This window comes from Quercus lobata, chromosome 5, assembly GCF_001633185.2.
Source record: "Quercus lobata isolate SW786 chromosome 5, ValleyOak3.0 Primary Assembly, whole genome shotgun sequence".
Classification (NCBI taxonomy): Eukaryota; Viridiplantae; Streptophyta; class Magnoliopsida; order Fagales; family Fagaceae; genus Quercus; species Quercus lobata.
In genome coordinates, this window is record NC_044908.1 from 29104708 (window position 1) to 29126135 (window position 21428).

General features: G+C 32.3%; 1 protein-coding gene and 1 long non-coding RNA gene across 5 annotated transcripts; one reads left to right on the plus strand and one right to left on the minus strand.

Moving 5' to 3' along the window:
* Nucleotides 1-5908: 5908 nt before the first annotated feature.
* LOC115989712 lies at nucleotides 5909-20940 on the minus strand. Of its 3 annotated transcripts, none has more exons than XR_004092057.1 (3): nucleotides 20804-20940; nucleotides 13063-17328; nucleotides 5909-6136 (listed from the first exon to the last, which is right to left on the minus strand). It is a non-coding gene; the product is annotated as an uncharacterized LOC115989712 (long non-coding RNA). The 3 variants fall into 3 exon arrangements; XR_004092058.1 differs by having other exon boundaries at nucleotides 17120-17328; nucleotides 20804-20936; XR_004092059.1 differs by lacking the exon at nucleotides 5909-6136 and having other exon boundaries at nucleotides 12786-14035; nucleotides 17120-17328; nucleotides 20804-20937.
* On the plus strand, nucleotides 8649-11497 carry LOC115989711. 2 transcript variants are annotated; one of them, XM_031113531.1, is made up of 4 exons: nucleotides 8649-8961; nucleotides 10022-10198; nucleotides 10289-10638; nucleotides 10728-11497. In XM_031113531.1, the coding sequence occupies exons 1-3, from the start codon at nucleotides 8874-8876 to the stop codon at nucleotides 10414-10416; spliced, it is 393 nt and encodes a 130-aa protein (XP_030969391.1). In that variant the 5' UTR covers nucleotides 8649-8873; the 3' UTR covers nucleotides 10417-10638; nucleotides 10728-11497. The 2 variants fall into 2 exon arrangements, with proteins under 2 accessions (XP_030969391.1, XP_030969392.1); XM_031113532.1 differs by lacking the exon at nucleotides 8649-8961 and adding an exon at nucleotides 9247-9651.
* Nucleotides 20941-21428: the final 488 nt, after the last annotated feature.

Consider the following 21428-nt stretch of genomic DNA (forward strand, 5'->3'; position numbering starts at 1 on the left):
AAATAGAAAGGAAAAAAAAAATTCTAAACTACTGGAAACTTCTACTTTGCGCCTTAAAGTTCAAACTATGAAAACTTGCAATTACCACCTTAGTTATACTAAGCTTTGCAAATTCCACTTTATTGCCCTATTGACTATTAAAATTAATTGTCACATGATCATAAAAACTTGAATTCTTCATTTTGCCTTTTCTGTTAGTTATTGTACTAAAATTTTATGACTATGTGACAAGTACATGCTTATTAATATAAACGGTTAATTAGGCTATGTGGGGTGAAATTTGTAAAGTTTGCTACAATTAGGATGGTGAATGTAAGGTTTCATGGTTTTGGATGCAAAGTGCAAGTACCCTTATACTTTAGGATGATTTTCTACATTTTAACTCATAAAATATCTTCCTCTAAGAAAAAAAAAATCATGAATATATATACACACATATATATATTCACATATTCCATTATTTTATTTTATTTTTATTTGGAATCCTACCATTTGAGTATTGCATTTTTAATTAAACTAGTTATAGGTCCGTGCAAGGCACGGGTTCTATTTATTTATTTATTTGAAAATATATGAAAGAAAACCATGTCTTTAAGGGGAAATTTTGTTTTTCTTCCATTCATGCGCCTTTGAAAAGTACTTAGCCAATATATTTTTCAAATTCAATTTAGATTTTTCTATTATATTTAATTTACTTTAATAACTCAAAATGAAATAATATCACGAAAAGGTATATGAAATAATATTTAAAGGAAAAAAATTGACTACAAACTTAGTTGTAATAGCTACAACTCCCACTAAAAAAATAACATGAATACATATTTTGAAAATTTAATTGTTGGATTGCTTGTTTTTTTATAATCTTAACATGCATGTCAAATTTCATGCCAACTGGATGTTATTTATTATTCAATCTAAAAACATATTTTTTATGCATAATTTTAGATTACAAAAACTTGAAATTTAAACATTTGATTTATGACATAGCTATTGATTTTTTTTTTTTTTTGAAATTTTGCAAGCATAAATGATATAAGAAGAAAATGTAATTCAATTGTAGATTTATCAAAATTCACATCCATTAAAAAGATATTGAGTGGAGTTATAATCATTGGCTATAACCAAGTTTGTAGCTAAACTTTGTCCATATTTAAATGTCTTCATTTGTTAACAAATTTGATCAAAATGACCAAATTGATTCATTTTTAAGAAAGTGGGAGACTAAATTGAGAAAAATTAAAACTTAAGGACTAGGGGCAAAGGGAGGAACGGAGGGTCAAGAGTGGTTATTCCCCATGCCCTACAACCCTTGCCACCTTAAAAAATCTTATCATCCCCTATAAGTTTTTGTCTTTCCGTAGTTGAAATGGAATTGCTCCTTTTCCTTTCTCCCGTTATAATGGTATGGTTACACGATTATAATAATTTCATGTCCAGATTGATCTACCGTATCTCACTTTTCCATCGCAAGTTTTCTCCATCCTAGAGAAATGATGAGGTGGAGACAAGTTTTGCATGCCCCGCCTCATCTTGTCTCACTCCACGACACCCTGATGTATACTTTTTGTATTTTGTACATATCTTAATTATAATTCTTAATACATATTTTTAGCTTTTTAAATACATATTCTATTATCATCTTTGAAGCACTTTTTTTTTTGGTGTCTCATCACTCTAATTGTCATCCATCCATTTTCTCATTCATCTTTATCTCATCAATGACGAAACCACTTAATTAAGAATTGCAAAATATTTTCACGCCACTCTGCGCAGATTTTTCTTGCTTAAAGAGGGGACAGGGTGGGAATTGAACACTCATAATTTGACCTTTTTCTGTTGTCATCCCTACTATGACTAATCTAATTATCATACCTGTTGACAAATCATTCTTTTTTTCTTTTTCTTTTTTTTTAAGAAACAAACTAACTGTTAAACACATGCACACATGCATACATACTTAATTACACTTTCTCACCAAGTTCAAACATATTATTTAAGTCAAAGTACTACAACAAAAGGGTTTAACTCTTGTAAATTGTAATAGATCAATTTTAAGTAGTCATAACTCCTAAAATGATTTTTATAGAAATATGCTTCACATGTCATGTGAACTTCCCTTAAAATATTTAAGTAATATTTTGTTTCCTTATTTACAGACTCTAGTTTTTAATCTTGCTAGCAATGCCAATTAGACAGGGACAGACCCAAGGGTTGGGGTTTAAGTCTTCAGGGAGGAAGCTTCACACATATATACACTTAGATTATATTATAGTAGAATTTTAATCTTATATATATATTAAAAAAAAAAGTTATCAGTAGTAAATTGTAAGGATAATTATATAAGAGCATTATTATTGGTGGAGGCAAATTGCTAAAATACTAAATTTATCAACCACAATGCTAAATTTATTAGCTAAATATAACAAAATGCTCCTGCATTAGTAGAGGGAAAGCCAATTTTTTTTGCTGTTGAGCTACAGTGCACAGCCATCTTTTCATGTGCACTGTAGCTTAGATGCTAAAAAAAAAATATTTTATTAAAAGATATATTATTTTATTTTGTTAGTTGTGGGATTATTTATTATAGTAGATATATTATTTTATTGTATTTTTTATATTATTTTATTGTGTTGAATGCTAAAAAAATATCACTAATGTTGGGTGTTTTGTAAAATAAGGTGATAAAATAAATAAAGTAGCATTTTGTGTTGCCAAATTGCTAAATTTTTTGGCTCCACCAATGCTGATGCTCAAATAAACTCAAAATTTTAATATATATTTTTTTAAAATTTTAACTTTAAATTTTTATGTGCATATATGTTCATTGTGTAGATTATAAAAATGTTACATAATGATCATTTTACGATTAAAAAAATCTTAATTTACATAAGTTATACTTGAGTTATTTCCAACTACTAAAACATTTTCATGTCGGAAGGGGAATTTTGACATGAAAAAAAAAAATCACAAAATGGATTATTATATAAACTAACAAATAAACACAATATAAAGTTTATGTTATTTTTTAAGATCTTCCGTGAAAATATAAAAAATGACTCATTCATGTATTAAAGAAATATTAAAGAATAAACACAATATAATGATTATGTTTTTTTACGACTTTCTTGTATTAGAATATCGCTTAATCTTCACATTAATTTTTTTTTTTCTTCCAAATTGGCGGTCTCAAGGACTTCATGTGTTTGTGGCTTTTAAACAGGCCAAAATGGCCCATTAGCATTAATTTTTGAAATATTTAGCAACAGAGCACAGTTTCGGAAATAATTAGGGAAATACCACTTTTTCGGGCCCTATAGCGGCGTTTTCCTGCAAAAAATTTTTATAAGTCCCGTAACAGGTTCAAGGGGCCCTATAGTGGCGTTTTTAATCCCTATAGTGACGTTTTTGGGCCCTATAGCGGCGTTTTCCTGCAAAATTTTTTTATAAGTCCCATAACAGGTTCAAGGGGTCCTATAGTGGCGTTTTTAATCCCTATAGTGACGTTTTTGGGCCCTATAGCGGCGTTTTCCTGCAAAAATTTTTTATAAGTCCCATAACAGGTTCAAGGGGCCCTATAGTGGCGTTTTTAAGCCCTATAGTGACGTTTTTTGGCCCTATAGCGGTGTTTTCCTGCAAAATTTTTTTATAAGTCCCCATAACAGGTTCAAGGGGCCCTATAGTGGCGTTTTTTAAGCCCTATAGTGACGTTTTGGGGCCCTATAGCGGCGTTTTCGGAAAAAGTGGTACTTCCCTAATTATTTCCGAAACAGTGCTCTGTTGCTAAATATTTCAAAAATTAATGCTAATGGGCCATTTTGGCCTTTTAAACATTCCTCTTAATATTAAATCCTTGCTTCTCCACTAGCTAGGCTTGCATGAGAAAACAAACCCTTTTTAGGGTTTTTATTAAATTTGGTTATCTTTTAGAACTTTAAATTCTAAAGGACGAACGTTAACCCTAAAGGTCAAGAAAAAACTGCATTATTTTTTAAAACCTAAAAAACGAAAAAAAATAAATAAAACAAAGGAAGTTTGGAAAAAAAAATTATGGAGAAAAAACAAAAAGAAGAGTATGTCGTTGTGACTTTTTTTTTTTTTTTTTTTTTTGAGAATAAGTTGTTGTGAGTCTTGTGACAAATTAAACTTTAAATTTTAAACGCAAAGTTTTTAATCCATATCAATCAAAACATTTTGTTCATATATGTTAAAAACCACTGACGAAACAACCTATATATCTTGTGTTATGAAATGAAAATTTTCATTGGCTTTGGCAATGTTGTATTATTACTGTGTGTGGTTTCTCTCAATGGCTAAGCTAGCTATGATTTTAGTTTAGGGAACAAGATTATTAAAAGAAAATTACCTGAATTCATCAAAAAAAAAAAAAAAAAAAAACCTGAACAATACTATGTAGCATGTTCGTTGAGCCATGCTAGATTAAATCAATGCATATATTGTTTAGACAAATTGTCTTTGTGAAACATTATTGTTAATTGGTGTATAAGGTCCCTTTTGTTAATTGGTGAATAAGATGTCATTCCCCTTTGTACCATCGTTAAAGAGGAATTCATAGCCCACCTCTACTCTCTCTTCATCAGAGAGAGAAACTCTCAAAAAAGTAGAATTAACGAAGAGAGAGAGAGAGAGGGAGAGGCTTTAAACAAAAGATGGCATTATTAGGTCCAGCCATCTAAGACTATCACTAAATTCAAAACTTATACTTCGTCAAATCTTTTCTACTACGTTACAAACTTATCATGTGTATTTTAATGTTTTTAAATTGTTTACTTCCGGGGCCATGAAGACTGAGATGCCTACCTCTTAGAATTTTCCTGCCAAAGACTTAGAAAACTGAATATTATTTCTAGAAGAAAGGCTTAAGTATAGTACTTAGGTGCTATTTCTTAGGTTTCCCTTTTAAAATTTCACTATGTAGATTTTTTCTCATGAGATGGAAGTGTATTTTTTAATTAAGTAGCCACATGGCTGAATTTTAAAAGGGAAACCTAACAAAATAGCACATAAGGTACTGTATCTAAATTTTATTCTATTTCTAGCTTCCACAATCTGATCTGTTCACACAGTGAGAACTGGAAATTTAAAATATTTTTAAAATTTCAGTTAGGCCCCCTTAATAAAAATCATATTAGATTAAAAAACCAAAAAAACAAAAAATCCCTTTATTAAAAAAAAAAAAAAAAAAACCTTCGCCTAGAAAAAAAATTTAAATGAATTATATATTATAACTATATATGTTTTGTTTGACATTTTGGTGGTTGGATTATTCAAAATTAAAAGTTTAAGATTTTGATGCTATCATATTGTTCAACTCCACTAACAGTTTATTTTTTAATTTTTTTTTTTATATTTTTCATCATTAACAATTTTTTTTTTTTAAATAATGGTCATTAACAAGATGACTTTATAATTTAATATTATTATTGATTATATATATATATATATATATATATTGCTATAAATGTCAATTACAATAAATCATTGCTACTTATTCTTAGCTCAAGGTTTGATTGAGAGACACTATAAACCTTTAGAGTTGAAGTTATTTGTTTATCGATAAATATGTGTTATTTTAAAGAATTTACAGATTATAAAAAACTACTGAAAATGAAATTTTACTATCATTATTATTATTTGATAGTTACAATAACGAGGGGAGTGAGGATTTGAATCCTAAAAACACTATGATGTGCCAGCTTTTTTTTTTTTTTTTTTTTTGTGAGTTTGTATGATGTGTCAATAAAGTACAAGACTTGTTACAAATTTTTATCATTATTAGTATAATATGGTTTTGATTATCTCAATTTTATAAAAAGAATATTAAATATTTTTTAATTGTGCCAATGACTAAGTAAGAACTAGAAAATCAATTGATTTGTTTATGGTGGTTATTCTTATACTTATTGAAATCATTTCTATTTACCATAATGACAGGAGAATGTTTAATGCCTATTATTAAAACAAGGTTCACAACAAAATATAAGATGATATCATACACTGAGATGGGGGAGGACTACCGAGAAGACTTAATAATTAAGTCTAGTGGGGGACTGTTGCCTCATCGAGTTCCCATTTTGCATAGCATAAGTGAGATTTGACTTGATATTCCAGCCACACACTGCACATTGACAAGAAATGCGTTAAACGATCGAGCATGCCTACCGTTTCTAGTGCTATTTTATTGTCTTTCGTTGGTAGCGTTGGCGGAAGAAAAAGTGGGAGACAGACGGATAAAATAAAATAAAATAAAATAAAGATGAAGAAAGATTCATTGATAGGGATTACGTAACATTGGGAATTGTGCTAATGACAAGTAAAAACTAAAAAAATCAATGGATTTGTTTATAGAGATTGTACTTGTACTTATTCTAATAACTATTATGTAATTTATACTTATATTAGAAAATTATGAATTATAGTAGTATTATTAATGTTAATTTGGTTTATAAAACATATAGGATATTAGTTTAATTAGGATATTTGGAATTATTAAAATACTTTTTTCTTGCAATTTTAATTATATTAATTAGGTTAAGTTTTTCATTACACTGCTATTGTGTGTATAATTTTGAAAATCATTATTGAATACTACATATACAATATCAATTCATAATCTCTATTTGTGAAATTTTACTAAATACAACACAAAATAAAAGAATAAATTAATCCAATAATATCTCCTAAATTGAATGAGAATAAGTACACATGATCGTTCTGCTTAATTACAATTCATCACTTTCAAGATCCTGGCATACAAAATATTTGAATAAAAATAATATAAAAAATATGCTCATTAGTTCAGAGAAAAAATAACAGCAAAAATCTAAAAAATTTAATTTGTATGAAAAGCTAACAAATGCAAAATTCAATTTTGAATCTAATTAAATTTTCTCTGAACATTGGTTATGTGTGTGTGTGTGTGTGTGTGTGTGTATAATTAGGTTTTTGATGGTTTTATATTGAACTTCTTGTTTTCTACATTGAATTAACTCACTTGACACAAAAATTAAAAAAAAAAACTTACATTAAATGAGAGTCATAAGACACGTGATATAAAATTAAACTCTAATTAAATTCTAATTTTTACACTAAATTAATTAAGTTGGCACAAAATTTAAAATTTTAGATTAGATGAGACACGTTGCATAAAATTAGACTCTAATTGAATTCCAGTTTAAAATCTAATTGAATTTTCTCTCAGTTTTACCTATTAATAAATAAATAAATATATATATATATATATATTTCTATTGCAACGATGACAGAAGAATGTTTAATCATGAATATTATTAAAACAAAGTTCACAACAAAATATAAGATGATACCATAACTAATTCTTTGATTTTTTATATCAAAATGAAAATTATTACGAATTTAGTTTAGAATTAATCACCAATTATTTTTAGAATGGGTAATGATTAGTTTACAAAATAGTGGAAAGTTTCCTAATCCTTGGACCCCAACCAGGACCGGCCTTAAACATTTTGAGGTCTAAGGCGAGAACTAAAATGGGGCATTTTTTATACTTATGTATTAATTAAATTAATATTTATTTAATATTTTTATATTATAACTGTGGGGCCAGAGAATTCACGGCCCAGGCCCATTCTGTATTAGGGCCTAAGGCTCAAGCCGAGGAGAGTCATTGCCGAGGACGCATAATGAAATCCTAAAAGGAGCATAAGGATATTGCCGAGGACAACCTCATGCTCAGCACCTCACAAAATGCCTGAAGAAAGGGGCAAACTCAGTATAAGGACAGGACAAGGGAAAAAGCTGCCAACATCATAATACAAAACCCTGTATCTGACAAGCCCATGCTCTAAACCATGCCCTTTAACTTTCCCAACGACCCCTAACCACTCTAGGTATAGGTTGACAGGACAGATCTGCACCCCAAAAAGTAAAACTTACACGTGGACCCTAAAAAGAGAAACGAACACTAGTATAAAAGGGAAAGAAAGCGAAGGAGAAAGGGGACCCCAGAAGGAGGGAAGATCCCTGTAAAAGGGAGAAAAGGAAGGATCCAAGGCTCCTCGGACGCTGTCCGAGGACTTAAGTCCTACAACCCGTACTAATGGAGGGCTTAGCTAGTCAAGCCAAGTCCGTCTATACATAAGCTCCCATAGAAACTACGACTAAACCACTCACCTGTGTCCAAGGACATGCCTTTCAAACCCACTCTCTACAAATCATATTGTTAGGGCTATTTACATACGAGCCCAACGTCATTCTTGGGCCGTTAAATAATCGTGTCCCTACAATAATATATTTCATTTAAAATCTATTTTTATTTCTACTAATAAATCTCTTAATTTTGTGTCCATGTTTTTTCAATTATCTGGATCATAAATATTTGAAGGAATATAATCCAACATGTCATTATTATTTTCATTTTCTTCTAGCTGAACATTATTATGGTGAACTTGTTCATTTATGGCATTTTCATCATTATTTTTATTTTATTTTTAAATTCTTTTGAAGTTCATTATCAAGTTTTTAGTAATCTCAACCAGCATAAATAAAGATTTATTCATTATATTATTAATAACTAATATATATATATATATATATATAAACACAAGATAAAAAATTAAAAATTAAAAAAATTAAACACAACATTGTACAAGCCCAGCGCCCCAGCCCAGCTAAGATGATGCCTGCCAAGATGGCGCCCACAATAAAAATTAAAACAAATCCCATTGCGAAAACTTAAGTCTTAAGCAAATCTCAAGAAGAGTCTAGAGAAAGGCAGAAATCCAAGTACCTCAAAAGTCAAAACTTAAAAACCCATTTAGCCATTCTTCAGTTCTGCAGAATCAAAACCCAAACGCAGCAGTGAAAAAAAAAAAACGATGAGATCGGAGGAAGCTTGGTCTAGGGCCGGCCCTGACAGTGGGAGTGGAGAGAAAAAAAAGCAGAGCAAGAATGAGAAAAAGAAAGGTAAAAATTTTAGGAATTTGAGGTTTTTTATTTGTTTTGATTATTGATTGTTTTGTGGTCAATTTCTTAGACCGGATTTGTAGTTTATTTTGTTAAATTTTGGTTTGTCTATAGGATTATGATGTTATTTTTGAGACAATTGATTTTATTTGTTTGGTCCCCAACGTAAATTTCCCTGGTTCACGCTTAAAGTGGAGCAATTCTTAGGATTGCTTGCCAAATTGCTCATCTTTTGAGTGAGAAACCGGAAAAACGAACCTTAACGTTCCAAAAATTCCAAAATGACCAAACAACTATCTTCCTCTCCTTCCTTCTCCCCTTTTCGGCCAAGACAAACTCTGAGTTCCTCAGCTCAATGACAAAGAACAAACAGTCCTACCGAAACTTAAAGCAACACATTGGATTTTCTCTGAGCCACTTGGGTTTAAGGAGTTCAAGTGGCTTAGAAATAGTGGGGGGCTACTGGCAAAATCCACTATCTCTAAGCTGCTTGAACCCCTTAAACTCCTCCCACCGCGGTGACTGGCCAGAGATCACTTGCACCAGTGGAAAAGTCACCGAGTTTTACGCAGTTAAAGAAGCTCGAGTATTTATGGATTTCTGGGTCTAATTTGAATGGGGAAATCCCAGACACGATTGGAGAAATGGAAGCTTTGGTGCATCTGGATTTGTCAAAGAACAATCTGACAGGTAAAATTCCTAGCAATTTGTTTATGCCAAAGAATTTAAGTATTGTGTATCTTTTCAGTAACTAATTGTCTGGGGAGATTCCTCGGGTGGTTGAAGCATTAAACATTGATGTTATTGATCTCTCGGATAATAAATTGACCGGAACCATAATTGATGATTTTGGCAGACTCAGAAACATGATGGATCTGAGTTTGTTTTTCAATCAGTTATCTGGAAAAGGTTAGGAAACCATTTCTGACAAGGTTTAGGGTGAGGTGCCCATGTTGCTGTGTAGGTGGGAGGTTCCCTCGCTTGGTGCGTGTTTCCCCTCTTTGGGACTTTACATCGTCCTTACTAACTCTTCTCCTATTGTTTTCTGTTTATTTTGCAGCTTCGACTTGTCCACATTTGAAGAGTTGTTATAAAGAGTGCGTCCAGGCAGCATTGGATTTCGCTCTGAGTGCTGAGGATTTTGACGAACTTGTTGACCCACGGTCTTTGTACGATCATTTCTTAGGTCCTGAGCCTTCTGCCTACATTCTTCAACTAATTCTTAGGGAAGAAAGAAGTAAGTGTTTGAATTTTGCATTCTTATCTCCTTGGTCTTTGTCTCATCAACATATTTATGATCTTTCTTCTTACTTTTCCTATCTTGTAGAGGTGGCCACCCGATTCAACCAAGACAAATATGCTCATGCAAAGGGGAAGAAGAATGAACCCTTGTCCAAACTGATTTCACCCCTGAAGAAAAAAAGACTACAGATGGTTCTGGGGTTGTCATATTAACTCCTATTCAACCTTCTTTACCTTCTTCTCCTATTATGTCACTCAGAGAGCTACCTTTGCCACCTAGGACTAAAGCCAAAAGGAAGGAAAAGATGGGGCAGGGCTGATCCTACAACGGCTTTTGGAAGGGCTCGCAAAGTCATTACCGAGGACAAGCTCAAGGCCTTGTCTTCTGTTCTCTTGCACAAGCTTGTTAGTTTTCATATCCATAAGATGCTGCAGGTGAGGGTTTTTTTTTTTTTTTTTTTTTTTTTTGTGGGAAATGCTGTTCTCCTTCTCTTTTTATGCATATTTTCTTCTCTTCTTTTCAGGTTCTTAGGGAGTCGTTGCATTTGACGACTGATTATCTCACGACTAAGGAGAAGGTAGTGATGGCTACGTCCAAGGCTAAGGCTGTGGAGGCCAAATATTCAACACTAAGAAAATAGTTGAATGAGGCCATGAATGATGTCAACAAAGCTAAGGCCAAGTTGAAGGATATCTCTAACAAGCTGAAGGTAGAGAAGATGCTCATCACTTAAAAGATGAGCAGATTTAGTCGACCCTATTGAAGCTTGAATCAGAACGTGAGAAGGCTATTGTTGACTTTCTACTTTCGAAGATTTACTCAATTGTTACATTCGATGATTATTTCAAAAGCTTTGAGCTCCTCCGAAGGTGGACGATGAAGCATCATCCAGAGGTCTATTACTCTAGCATTGATTTTGAGGCAATAGATAAAGAGATGATGACTGATGAAGCTGCTGAACAGGCTCGAGCCAATGAGCAAGCTAGAGTTAGAGGAGAAGAAGGAGGAGAAGGCCTGAGAATGTACTTGTTGATTCCCATGTTTAAACCCTTTTTTTTTTCTTTCTACAAACAATTAGAATATTCTGATACTCGTATGTTCTTTGATAATGCTTATACTCCTATAAACATCTTGATGCTTATGTGATCTTGTTTGTCAAATTTGGACTTGTAAATTTAGTTACTCATCCAACTTTGATTCAATCATGTTTTAGCAACTCCATGAGAATTTTACCTTCTAAATATGAATTTAATCGTGCGACTTTACTCTCGTCATGAGAATTTTAGTCGTTAGTATGATTTTACCCGTTGATTTTTAACCTTGTGAATTTAATTATGCAACTTTACTCTTGTCATGAGAATTTTAGTCGTTAATATGATGTTAATCGTTGGTTTTTACCTTGTGAATTTAATCACATAACTTTACTGTTGTTTTAAGAATTTGATCATCAATATGATTTTACCCGTTGGTTTACCTTATGAATTTAATCATATAACTTTACTTTCGTTTTGAGAATTTGATTCAATATAATTTTACTCATTGGTTTTTATTTTATGAATTTAATCACATGACTTTACTCTTGTTTTGAGAATTTGATTGTCATTATGATTTTACTCATTTGAAGTTAACCTTATGTGATGGTTTTCCACTTATTGAGAATTTTTACTATCTACATGGTTTTACTCGTTGAATTTTAGTGATGGACCTTCCACTTGGCAACCTGTCTTTTGCATGATTTTAAAAACCGGACCGAATCGTCTAGTTCAACCAAGAACTGGGCATTAGTCTGGTCCAATTATTGTTAAAAATGGAAAATAAAAGAAAAACAGTTAAAAACCGAAAACCGGTACGGTTAAATCAGTTTTTAGCAGTTTTTAGCAGTTTTTTATTAAAACTTCAGATGCTGTGTTTAGAGAGAGAGAGAGAGAGAGATTTTATTTCAAATTTGAGTAGAGAGATTTTGATTTTGAAAATGTTCTCAAGCCTAAAGTGGTGAAGCCTAAGACACCAACAGTGACCCCAAAAACATCAGATCTTTTATCTTTGTGTTGAGGAAGGAGCCAAAAAACGAAGCAAATTTATAATGATTTGATCTATCTGCTTCAGTCTTTGTTTGCTGCTCTTGCACAATTGCACACACCCATATTGATGAGAGAGACAGAGAGAGTGAGAATATTGAAGAGGGAAATGAAAATTTAGCAAAAAGTAGAGGATAGGAAAGAAATTAAGTTCAGAATTGTTGTTTGAAAGTTTGAATAAAACATGTGGATGTAGTAGATTTGCAAAATGTGTGGTGGGTGTGATATAAATGTGTAAGTGTAGGATAGGTGGGGAAAAATATCAAGTGAGCAATGATATTGTTACCCATTGGTGACTTACTTTTTGTTATTTGACAAATTAAAAAATAACTAAAATGGTTTGTAGTTGTTACACTTGACCTTTTTATGGTTTTTTCTTTTTTTTTTTTTTGGTTGAATTTTGTTAAGTGGTGTCCAAAAGTTGGTAAGTTAATATTTAATGTTTTACTATTATTTAATTTTTTTAGTTAAAATGACCAGTTATAAAATTATTTATTTATTTTTATAATTAATAATTATTTATTTATTATTTATGACATCCTCGGTTCGACCACCAATCGGACCATAAAACTGGTAACCGCTCCCTATTCCAATTCTTTCATCATACTAGTTTTTAAAACCATGGTCTTTTGTATAGTAAATGAACCAGAAATGAGACTTCTAGATTTTCTAAAAGAAAGATGTTTATTCATAGAAGGAAACTTGTCCCCTTATTCATTATTGCTTAAAAAACAGTTTAATAAAAGTAAATTGACAAAATCATCTAACTAACAATAATACCTTTTGAGGTGCTCTACATTTCACATACGAGGTAGCTGTTTATCGTCGAGTCACTTGAGGTAATAAGTTCCCTCGTATATAGTGCTTACCGATCTCGAATGGGCCTTCCCAGGTTGGGTTCAATTTCCCTTGTGCTAGATCTTTTGTGGCTTCAGTCACTTTGTGTAGTACTAGGTCCCCAAGATTGATCCTCCTGAGCTCAACCCTCTAATCATGATACTTTGCCATTTTCTGCTTGTATTTCGTCATTCACTGCAAAGCATCTTCTCTAACTTCGTTTAGGAAATCAAGGTCTAACTTGCAACTTTCTTCGTTGGTATCTACATCGAAAGGTTCTCTCCTGAGGCTAGATAAACCAACCTCCATTGGGATAACTACTTTTTTACCAAAAGCTAGTTTGAATGGAGTTTCCCTTGTAGGAGTTCTTGTCGTTGTTCAGCATGTTCATAACACACCAGGTAGCTCTTCTAGCCATGCCCCATTTACCCCCCCTCAAGTTGAACCTTGATGATCTTCAGCAAGGTCCGATTTGCTACCCCCATCTGTCTATTGGCCTAGGGGTGCCTGGGGGAGGAGAAATGGTTCTTGATTACTAGCTCACGGCATAAATCTTTGAATTTGGAATTGTCGAACTGTCATCTATTATCCAAGATGATGATCCTTGGATGCCGAACTTGCAAGTGATATTGCTCCACACAAAGTTCTGGCAATGGGTTCTTGTGGAATTGGTTCGACGATGTCAATTTCTCATGTTATAAATGGACAAGAGGAAGCAATGCTCATCATATTATCTGTTAGGACTCTTCTTAGATGATCCATGTGTGCTTTTCTTTCCCTGCGAGCACTGCTTGATAGCATTCTCGGACTAGTACTTGATCTCCATGAATCTCCCTTATCCCATGGGTAGTTGGGAACTTGACATTGAGACAATACATCAAGGTTGTGGCCTTCAATAGTTTGAGTGTTGGTCATCCTGAAATGACATTATAGGACAATGAGCAATAAATTATGAGGAAATCAATACTTTTGGTTACCTGTGTAGGGTAGATTCCTGCTATGATTGATAAGGAAATAATTTCCTTCTGGTAGACTCAATCTTCGATAAAGCCGACTAGAGGTGACTTAAAAGGGTGAAGCCTTTTTAGGTCTATCTTCATTTGCTGAAAGGCCGTCATATACATGATGTCTACTGAACTTCCATTGCCAACCAACACTTGACAAGTGTTATACCCTTCTACGGAAAGTATGATTACCAGTGGTTTGTCATGAAGCTGCTTCACTCCTCTAGCATCTTATTTTGAGAATGCCATATCATCTGCTCCTATCTTCCAATGCCTTATCATTGGTTGTCCTACATGAATACTATTAACCTGCCTTTGGTGAGTTTTTCACAAATATTTGAATGACCCTCTAATTACTAGTCCTCCATTGATCATTCTTATCTCACTAACAGTGGTCCTAGCATTATTTTGCTCATCCTCATTTTTGTCATCATTTTGCTTTAGTTTTTCCTCTATTTTATGATGGTGATCTCTTTTGAGTTTTGACAAATTTTGTAACTTCCCTTTCTGTATCAACTCTTCAATTTGTTCCTTCAGATCTTTGCATTCTTCTATATAGTGGTCGTGATCTTTGTGGAAATAGCAATACTTCTAATATCCTCTATGAGGCAATGAGCTTAAGGGCTTCGGCCACCTCAAATTTGGGTTGTCCTTAATCTGCAACAAAACTTTTTCTACAAGCATATTCAAAGGGGTAAAATTTACAATTTTATTCAGAGGATTTGAACTTCCCTTGTCATTTTTTTTATTAGGAGAAAGATCTTTCTTCTCCTTCTTTTTGTGTTAGGGCTCGTCTATATCTTCTATCTTTCCCTTGCCATCCATTCCTTTTGCTGTTAGCGCATCTTCTCCGCTCATGTACTTCAGAGCTTTGAATATGAGGTCTGTCATTGTAGTAGGCAAGGTCTTGGCTAATGAAAAGATGAAATCTTTGGTGGTCAAGCCTGTCTAGAAGGCCGTCAATTGAACTTGGTTGTCTGCTTTGTCTACCTCTAGGATCGATCGGCTGAAACGTTTCACATAAGCCCTCAAAGTTTCTCCCTTTTGTGTCTTTGGCCACCAATCAAATGTTGTATAAAGAAATCACTTAATTGTTCGAAATTTCTGATCAAGGACGATGCCAACTTGCTAAACCAAACTTAAGCAACTCCTTTAAGAGTTGTTGGGAAGGACTTACATGTCACTTCATCAAGTGTTCATTGGAGGTTCAGCAATGTCTTGAAAGACTCTATGTATGTCAGTGGATCCATTTGCCCATCATAAGTTTCCAATTAAGAAAGTTAAAACTTTGATGGGAGAGGGTAGGGGTGTGCAAAAAACCGATGAACAGAAAAAACTGGCTAAACCAAGTTCAATTTTTCAGTTTGGTTTTGGTTTTAATTTTTTGAAACCGAAATATTTTGGTTTCGGTTTCAGTGCTGGATTTTTTCACCTTGAAACCAACTGAACCGACCGATATATGTAAGTTTAAAACATATCAGAGTAAGTAGCTTAGAGGAAAATTGCGCACATGTCAGCCACTTGTTCACTAGTTTGAGCCTTCGCCTCTCCATTTTGAAATTTTTTAAAAAAAAAATTAAACCCTAGCATCTTATATATAACTTATAACCCTAGCCGCCTCTCACCCAATTTTCTCTCCCTCTCACAAACACACGCCCCTCAATCCCTCACCCACTTTTCTTTCCCTTTCACAAACACATACCTTGCATCTTTTCCTTTTTTTGATATCCGCATACATCTTATTTTTCTAAGCACCAATTTGGTCTCTTCGTTTCTTGCTATGGTATGTCTTCTTCTTGATTTTGTTTCTCTCATCCCAAATCACCTATGCTGGTACCAATTCGGTCTCTTCGTTTCTTGCTACTTCTTGATTTTGTTTATCTCATCCCAAATCACCCATGCTTGTACTGGGATTCCATGGGTTTTGTGTCATCCCATGATGTTTGTTTTAAAGAAACTTTGTAGCTACTAATCTTAGTTTGTGTTTTATGGTTTTTAATGTGTTGCTCTGTATTTTTTGATGAAAATAGGGTCTGTGTTTTTACTGAGTTACTCTGTATTTTGTGTTGAAAATAGGGTCTATGTTTTTACTGTGTTTTTCTTTCAATAATATCTCTGTTTGATAAAAAAAATTAAAAAAAAAAAATCTTTATTTCTCAATAACCCTCTCTTTGGAAAACCAAAAACTGACCAAAACTGACTAAAATCGAAATACACCAAAACCGATTGATTTCTAGCCATTTCGGTTGGTTTCAGTTGAGAATTTCACAAACCAAAATATTCGGTTTCGGTTGGCCATACCCATAAAAACCAACCGAAATCAAACCGAGCACACCCCTAGGAGAGGGCATTCTAGGACCTTGCCAATGAACAATGAATCTGTTCTCTTGAGTATTCCATCTGAGTTCCTGGACGACTTTCCTTTCAAGGCACTTTTCATTTCGTCCATTTCTTTCCTCAAGCTCGTCATTGTTTTGATTGGATTGTTTTGTTTGCCTGGAATTTGACTGTTCTAAACACCTATAATTTTCTTCTTTATGACTATTCTGTGGGCTATGAACTTCTTCATCATTGTTGTTCTAGTTACATTAGCGGGGTGGCACATTGCTATTCTCCTGAGAGATGCATTGGCTCAACTCCAATTTTTGTTTGACTAGCTCTTCTACGCTTGCTATCAGCGTTTGAATTTGCTAGGTCATCTACATCGAATCAAATAGAGTTGATGAACTTGGATTCATCATGTCACTTAAATGGTAGAGCTACAAAAATTTGTATGATTCAGAACTCAATCCTCACAAATGGCGCCAAACTAATGATGCCAAAAGTGGTTGTCAGTCATGGACCTTGTATAAGTCCTAACAAGGTGATGTTCCTTGCAAAGATGAGAGAGAATGCGTCGGAGTGGCATCAACCAATGATCTCATGACTAAGTCAGAAAGCTTCTTAATATCTATTAGAGAATAAGAATGTAATTCTGTATATTTTGGTGTGCGTACCTTTCTTCTAGTATTTGATGGCTTATTATAGCCTGTTCTTGTAAAGCCATTGGGGGCCTTTAATGGTTCTCCTGACTGCTTAAGAAATCTTTATCTGAGTATAAATGGAGACTTAATTGGCTTGTAATTGTTCTTTTTGACCGTTGTAGCTCGTCGGTAATAAAGTCATTTATTACCGTGTTGTTAATGTTGTAATATCGTTCAAGGTACTAACGCCCATATATTATTCGACATGTCAAAAATATAAAACAATTGTAAGTAACATTTCAGGAAGAATATCAAAATTTAACGAGTAACAGTCCAAAGTAATAATTTGTGCCTGAAATGTAATATATAAAAAGAATCTTTTTCTTTTTTTGCTCAATTTTTTTTTTAAATGAATATATAAAAAGAACTTAAAATTTGATAATCACGGTGATAGTTTACTTCGATGTCAAAAAGTTATTTAAGGACTATTTTCTAGTCATCTTAAACACTACAATTAAATCACTCTCTTCTTCTCAAAAAAAAAAAAAAAATCACTCTATGTAGCAATATAAAAATAAAAAATAAAAAAAGAATAAAAACTTTTAGACAAATAGAAAGAAGACTTATAAACCGTATAAATAAGATGAATTTAACAAATATATGATCAAGCCACTGTTGTATTTAGCATAGATTTATATACACTAATATTATGCTCGTGCAATGCATGACTTAATCAAGAATCATGTGTAAACTAAAGAAAATAAGAAAACAATTTCTAATTTAAGTAAAATTAAATAATAAAATAGATAGAACAGTTTATTATCAAATTATATCAAGACATGCTTAATAATAAGCTAAAAATAAGATTGTTCTCTAAATCAAAATTGAGGGATGTAAGCAACATATCACTATTAGAACCCATGTCATAAACGTGTAATTCATATATAATATAATAAATAATAGAAAATCATGTTTAATCATATTAAACATAAATGTGTAACAACATATCGCCATTGGAACCCACGTCATAAACGTTCAATTCGTATACCAAAAAAAAAAAATCATGTATAAGCATATTTAATTTTTGATTCTCAAACCATAATAAATAAAAAAATCATGTCTAAACATATTTAATGATTGATTCTCAAACCATAACCATATAAATCGGATAAAACTTAATAAAATTAGGTTAAACAAAAGATAAAAGAATATACAAAACAATACAAACTTGCAAGGTTGTAGGTAGGGAAAAAAAAAAGGAAAAAAAGAAGCAGCCGTATGGTGGCAGTGGGTAATTATTATGAATTATTTACCATATATACGCTTCACATTGAAGAAGTTGATGTGAACAAAAAAATCTAATATGAGTCTAATTTATAGAGGTGTGAATAATAGGAGAATAATATAAGAATAAAGTAAAATTTTATACCTATTTTCTGAAAGTCTAACAATAGTTGTTTTTGAGGTTAATATAATTTATGTATTTTTTTTCGAAAATCTAAAAATATTAATAACATTTCTTTCTTTTTTTTTTCTTTTTTTTTTTTTTATGTGTAGTAATATAATTTATGTAAAAAAATCATTTGTTAGATTGGTCATACCTTGTTTCTCAAAAAAAGTTTGGTCATACCAAGATGAAATTTTGTCTATCCATAATCCAACTAATGATCGTTTCTGTCAAAAATAAATAAATAAATAAAAATAACTATTTTTTATATATGTGGATTCTAGATAACTCAATTGGTAAAATTTTTGATCGTTTCTGTAATTTATTGATGTCACTTGACGCAATCACGACATCTAAACCTAACTTTTATTATATAATACATAATATAAAATTCTTATTTAGCAAAAATCTTTCCCAAAATTTATAGCACTCACATTAGTTCTTCCAAAATAGAAAAAGCAGTAATTCAAATAAAAAGAATAGAAAAAGGGTAAAAATTTACACAATTTTGCTTCAAAACTCTTCATATCAATGGTTGCTTCAAAACTCCCCATATCAATGGGTGTATAAATGTGCAAATATTCACATTTGCTATTCTATTTACACGGATGCTGCGCATAGCATTAGTTTCTTCTTCTTCTTCTTCTTCTTTCTTTCTTTTTCTTTTTTTTTCCTCACAACTGTTGACTATCTCTTCCCATCCTCCACAGTAACCCAAGAGAAAGAAAAAAAACACCTACCCCGTACGGCCGCTGGACTGAGCCACTGGTGGACTAGGGGCAATGTCCTAATTTTTTTTGAAAAATTATTATTATTATTATTATTAGTATGTACTAATTTTAACAATAAAATTATATATATATTTTTTTAAATAATATCATATATTCTTTTAAGAGTAATGTCATTCTCACAAACTTTTTTTACAAATTATTTTAATTGTAAATTTTTATTGGTTGACATTTAAGACCATTATTCACATCAATTTTTTATTTATCAATAACTACTTAACACGTCAATAACTTATAAAAAAGAAAACTTGCTGCACAAATATTTTTCTTATTTTAGTAACCATAAAAAAATTTACAGATTTAAAATCTAAAACAAAATTTACAAGTTCAAATAATTATAACTTAACAACTAAAATTACCAAAAATTAAAACTAAAAAAAAAAAAAAAAAAACACTCAATTAACTAATTTTATCCAAATAAACGACCCTACTTTTAAAAAATTCTAAACAAAAACAATATTGCTCTTATCCCCCGCGCACACCCAAAAAAAAAAAAAACAATCTCTGCAACTTAGTAATATCAAGTCAGAGGTTGAACGCCACCCTTAACTCAAAGTTCCGGTTCGTCTTTCACAGCAGCCTCCCAAAAGAAGAAGGAAACCTCCTAACTACCAACCCCACCGCCGGAAAACCCATCCCAGCACCACCCAACCACCATCACCACAACTCATCTCATAGCAGGCCACCAGAAGCAGCGGCGGAACCAGGAATTTATTTTTGGGGGCCATATATAAATTTGTGTGGGTGTGAAATGTAAAATAGTAAGATACAATATTTCATAACTTAATTTTTTCCCTTTTATTTATTGAGATAATTGTTAAAATACTTACATGTTTATTTTAAAAGACGATGAATGTTTAATTATTGTAATTTGTTGATATATATATTTATGAATTGTATTTTATTTAAATGAAAATTAAGTTTATTTTTAAAATTTCTTAAATATATATATATTATCAAGTATGCGGTGACAAAATAATAAGGTTATTTAAAAATTTACAAAACTTTTAAAATATTTTCAAAAAAAAATTATTTTTTTCAAAAATTTTGGGGGGCCCAGGCCCCCCTTGGTCATCAAGTGGCTCCGCCACTGACCAGAAGAAGAAAAGGAAGGAGTACCACCTAACCACCACCACCACAACTCATTTCATAGCAGGCCACCAGAAGAATAAGAAGGAGAGTACAACCTAACCACCACCGGAAAACCCGTCCCAAACCAAAATCAAACTAAGACCAAACCAAATACAAGGAAAAACCCATATGAAAACCCAAGGGAAAAATCACCGAATCTACCACCGAATGCTCTTATGGTGCTTAAGAGCTATATCATATGAAATTGTTCCCAATAGGCAGGTTGTGGATCACTGTCCAGCAAACCAAAGAATTGGAGGGCCTTGGGAATTAATTATCAAGATTTCTGAGACTAGGAGAAAGAAAGCAAAAAGAAGTGCCTTATGAATCCAAAAATCTGGAAGGACTTACCATGTTCACTGGTGGAAATCGTAGTCCAGCAGGTTTTTGGTGCAGTTCAGGAAGTTTTAGTAGGGGCAGCAAGTCAAGCTTCAAGTCTTGGTACTCTGAATCTTAGATAGAATGGCTTCTTATAATAAGATTTGGAAATAAAAAGAATATTCAAAGTTAGAAATGTCAAATATGTGGAGCGGGTGAGTGGGGTCAGAGAAAAAAGAAATTATTAGAGCATTAGCATTGGGAAATTGCAATGCTATTCTATTTTACAATTCTAAAAACCACTTTATCACTTATACCATCCTATTTTACAATACTTCCACATCCCAAACTTCTATTTTTATTAAAATATTATTTTTTAATCTTTCTTTAATATTTTTTTCTAACTGAAACTTTTGTTTTCCTAGGCTTTCCAACAGTTTTTTTTTCCTCTCTTTCTCCTTCAACCTTTAGCACCAGCTCAACACACAAAGCCACACACAGACCCATCGGAACAAAAACCCAGAAAAACCCAAGCCACCACTGCCCACTGCCCACTGCTCACCAAAATCCCACCGGAACAAAAACCCATACTATAAAAAAAAAAAAACCCAGCGTCACAACAGAAGGAAAAAAAAAAAAAAAAACCCATCGGAAACCC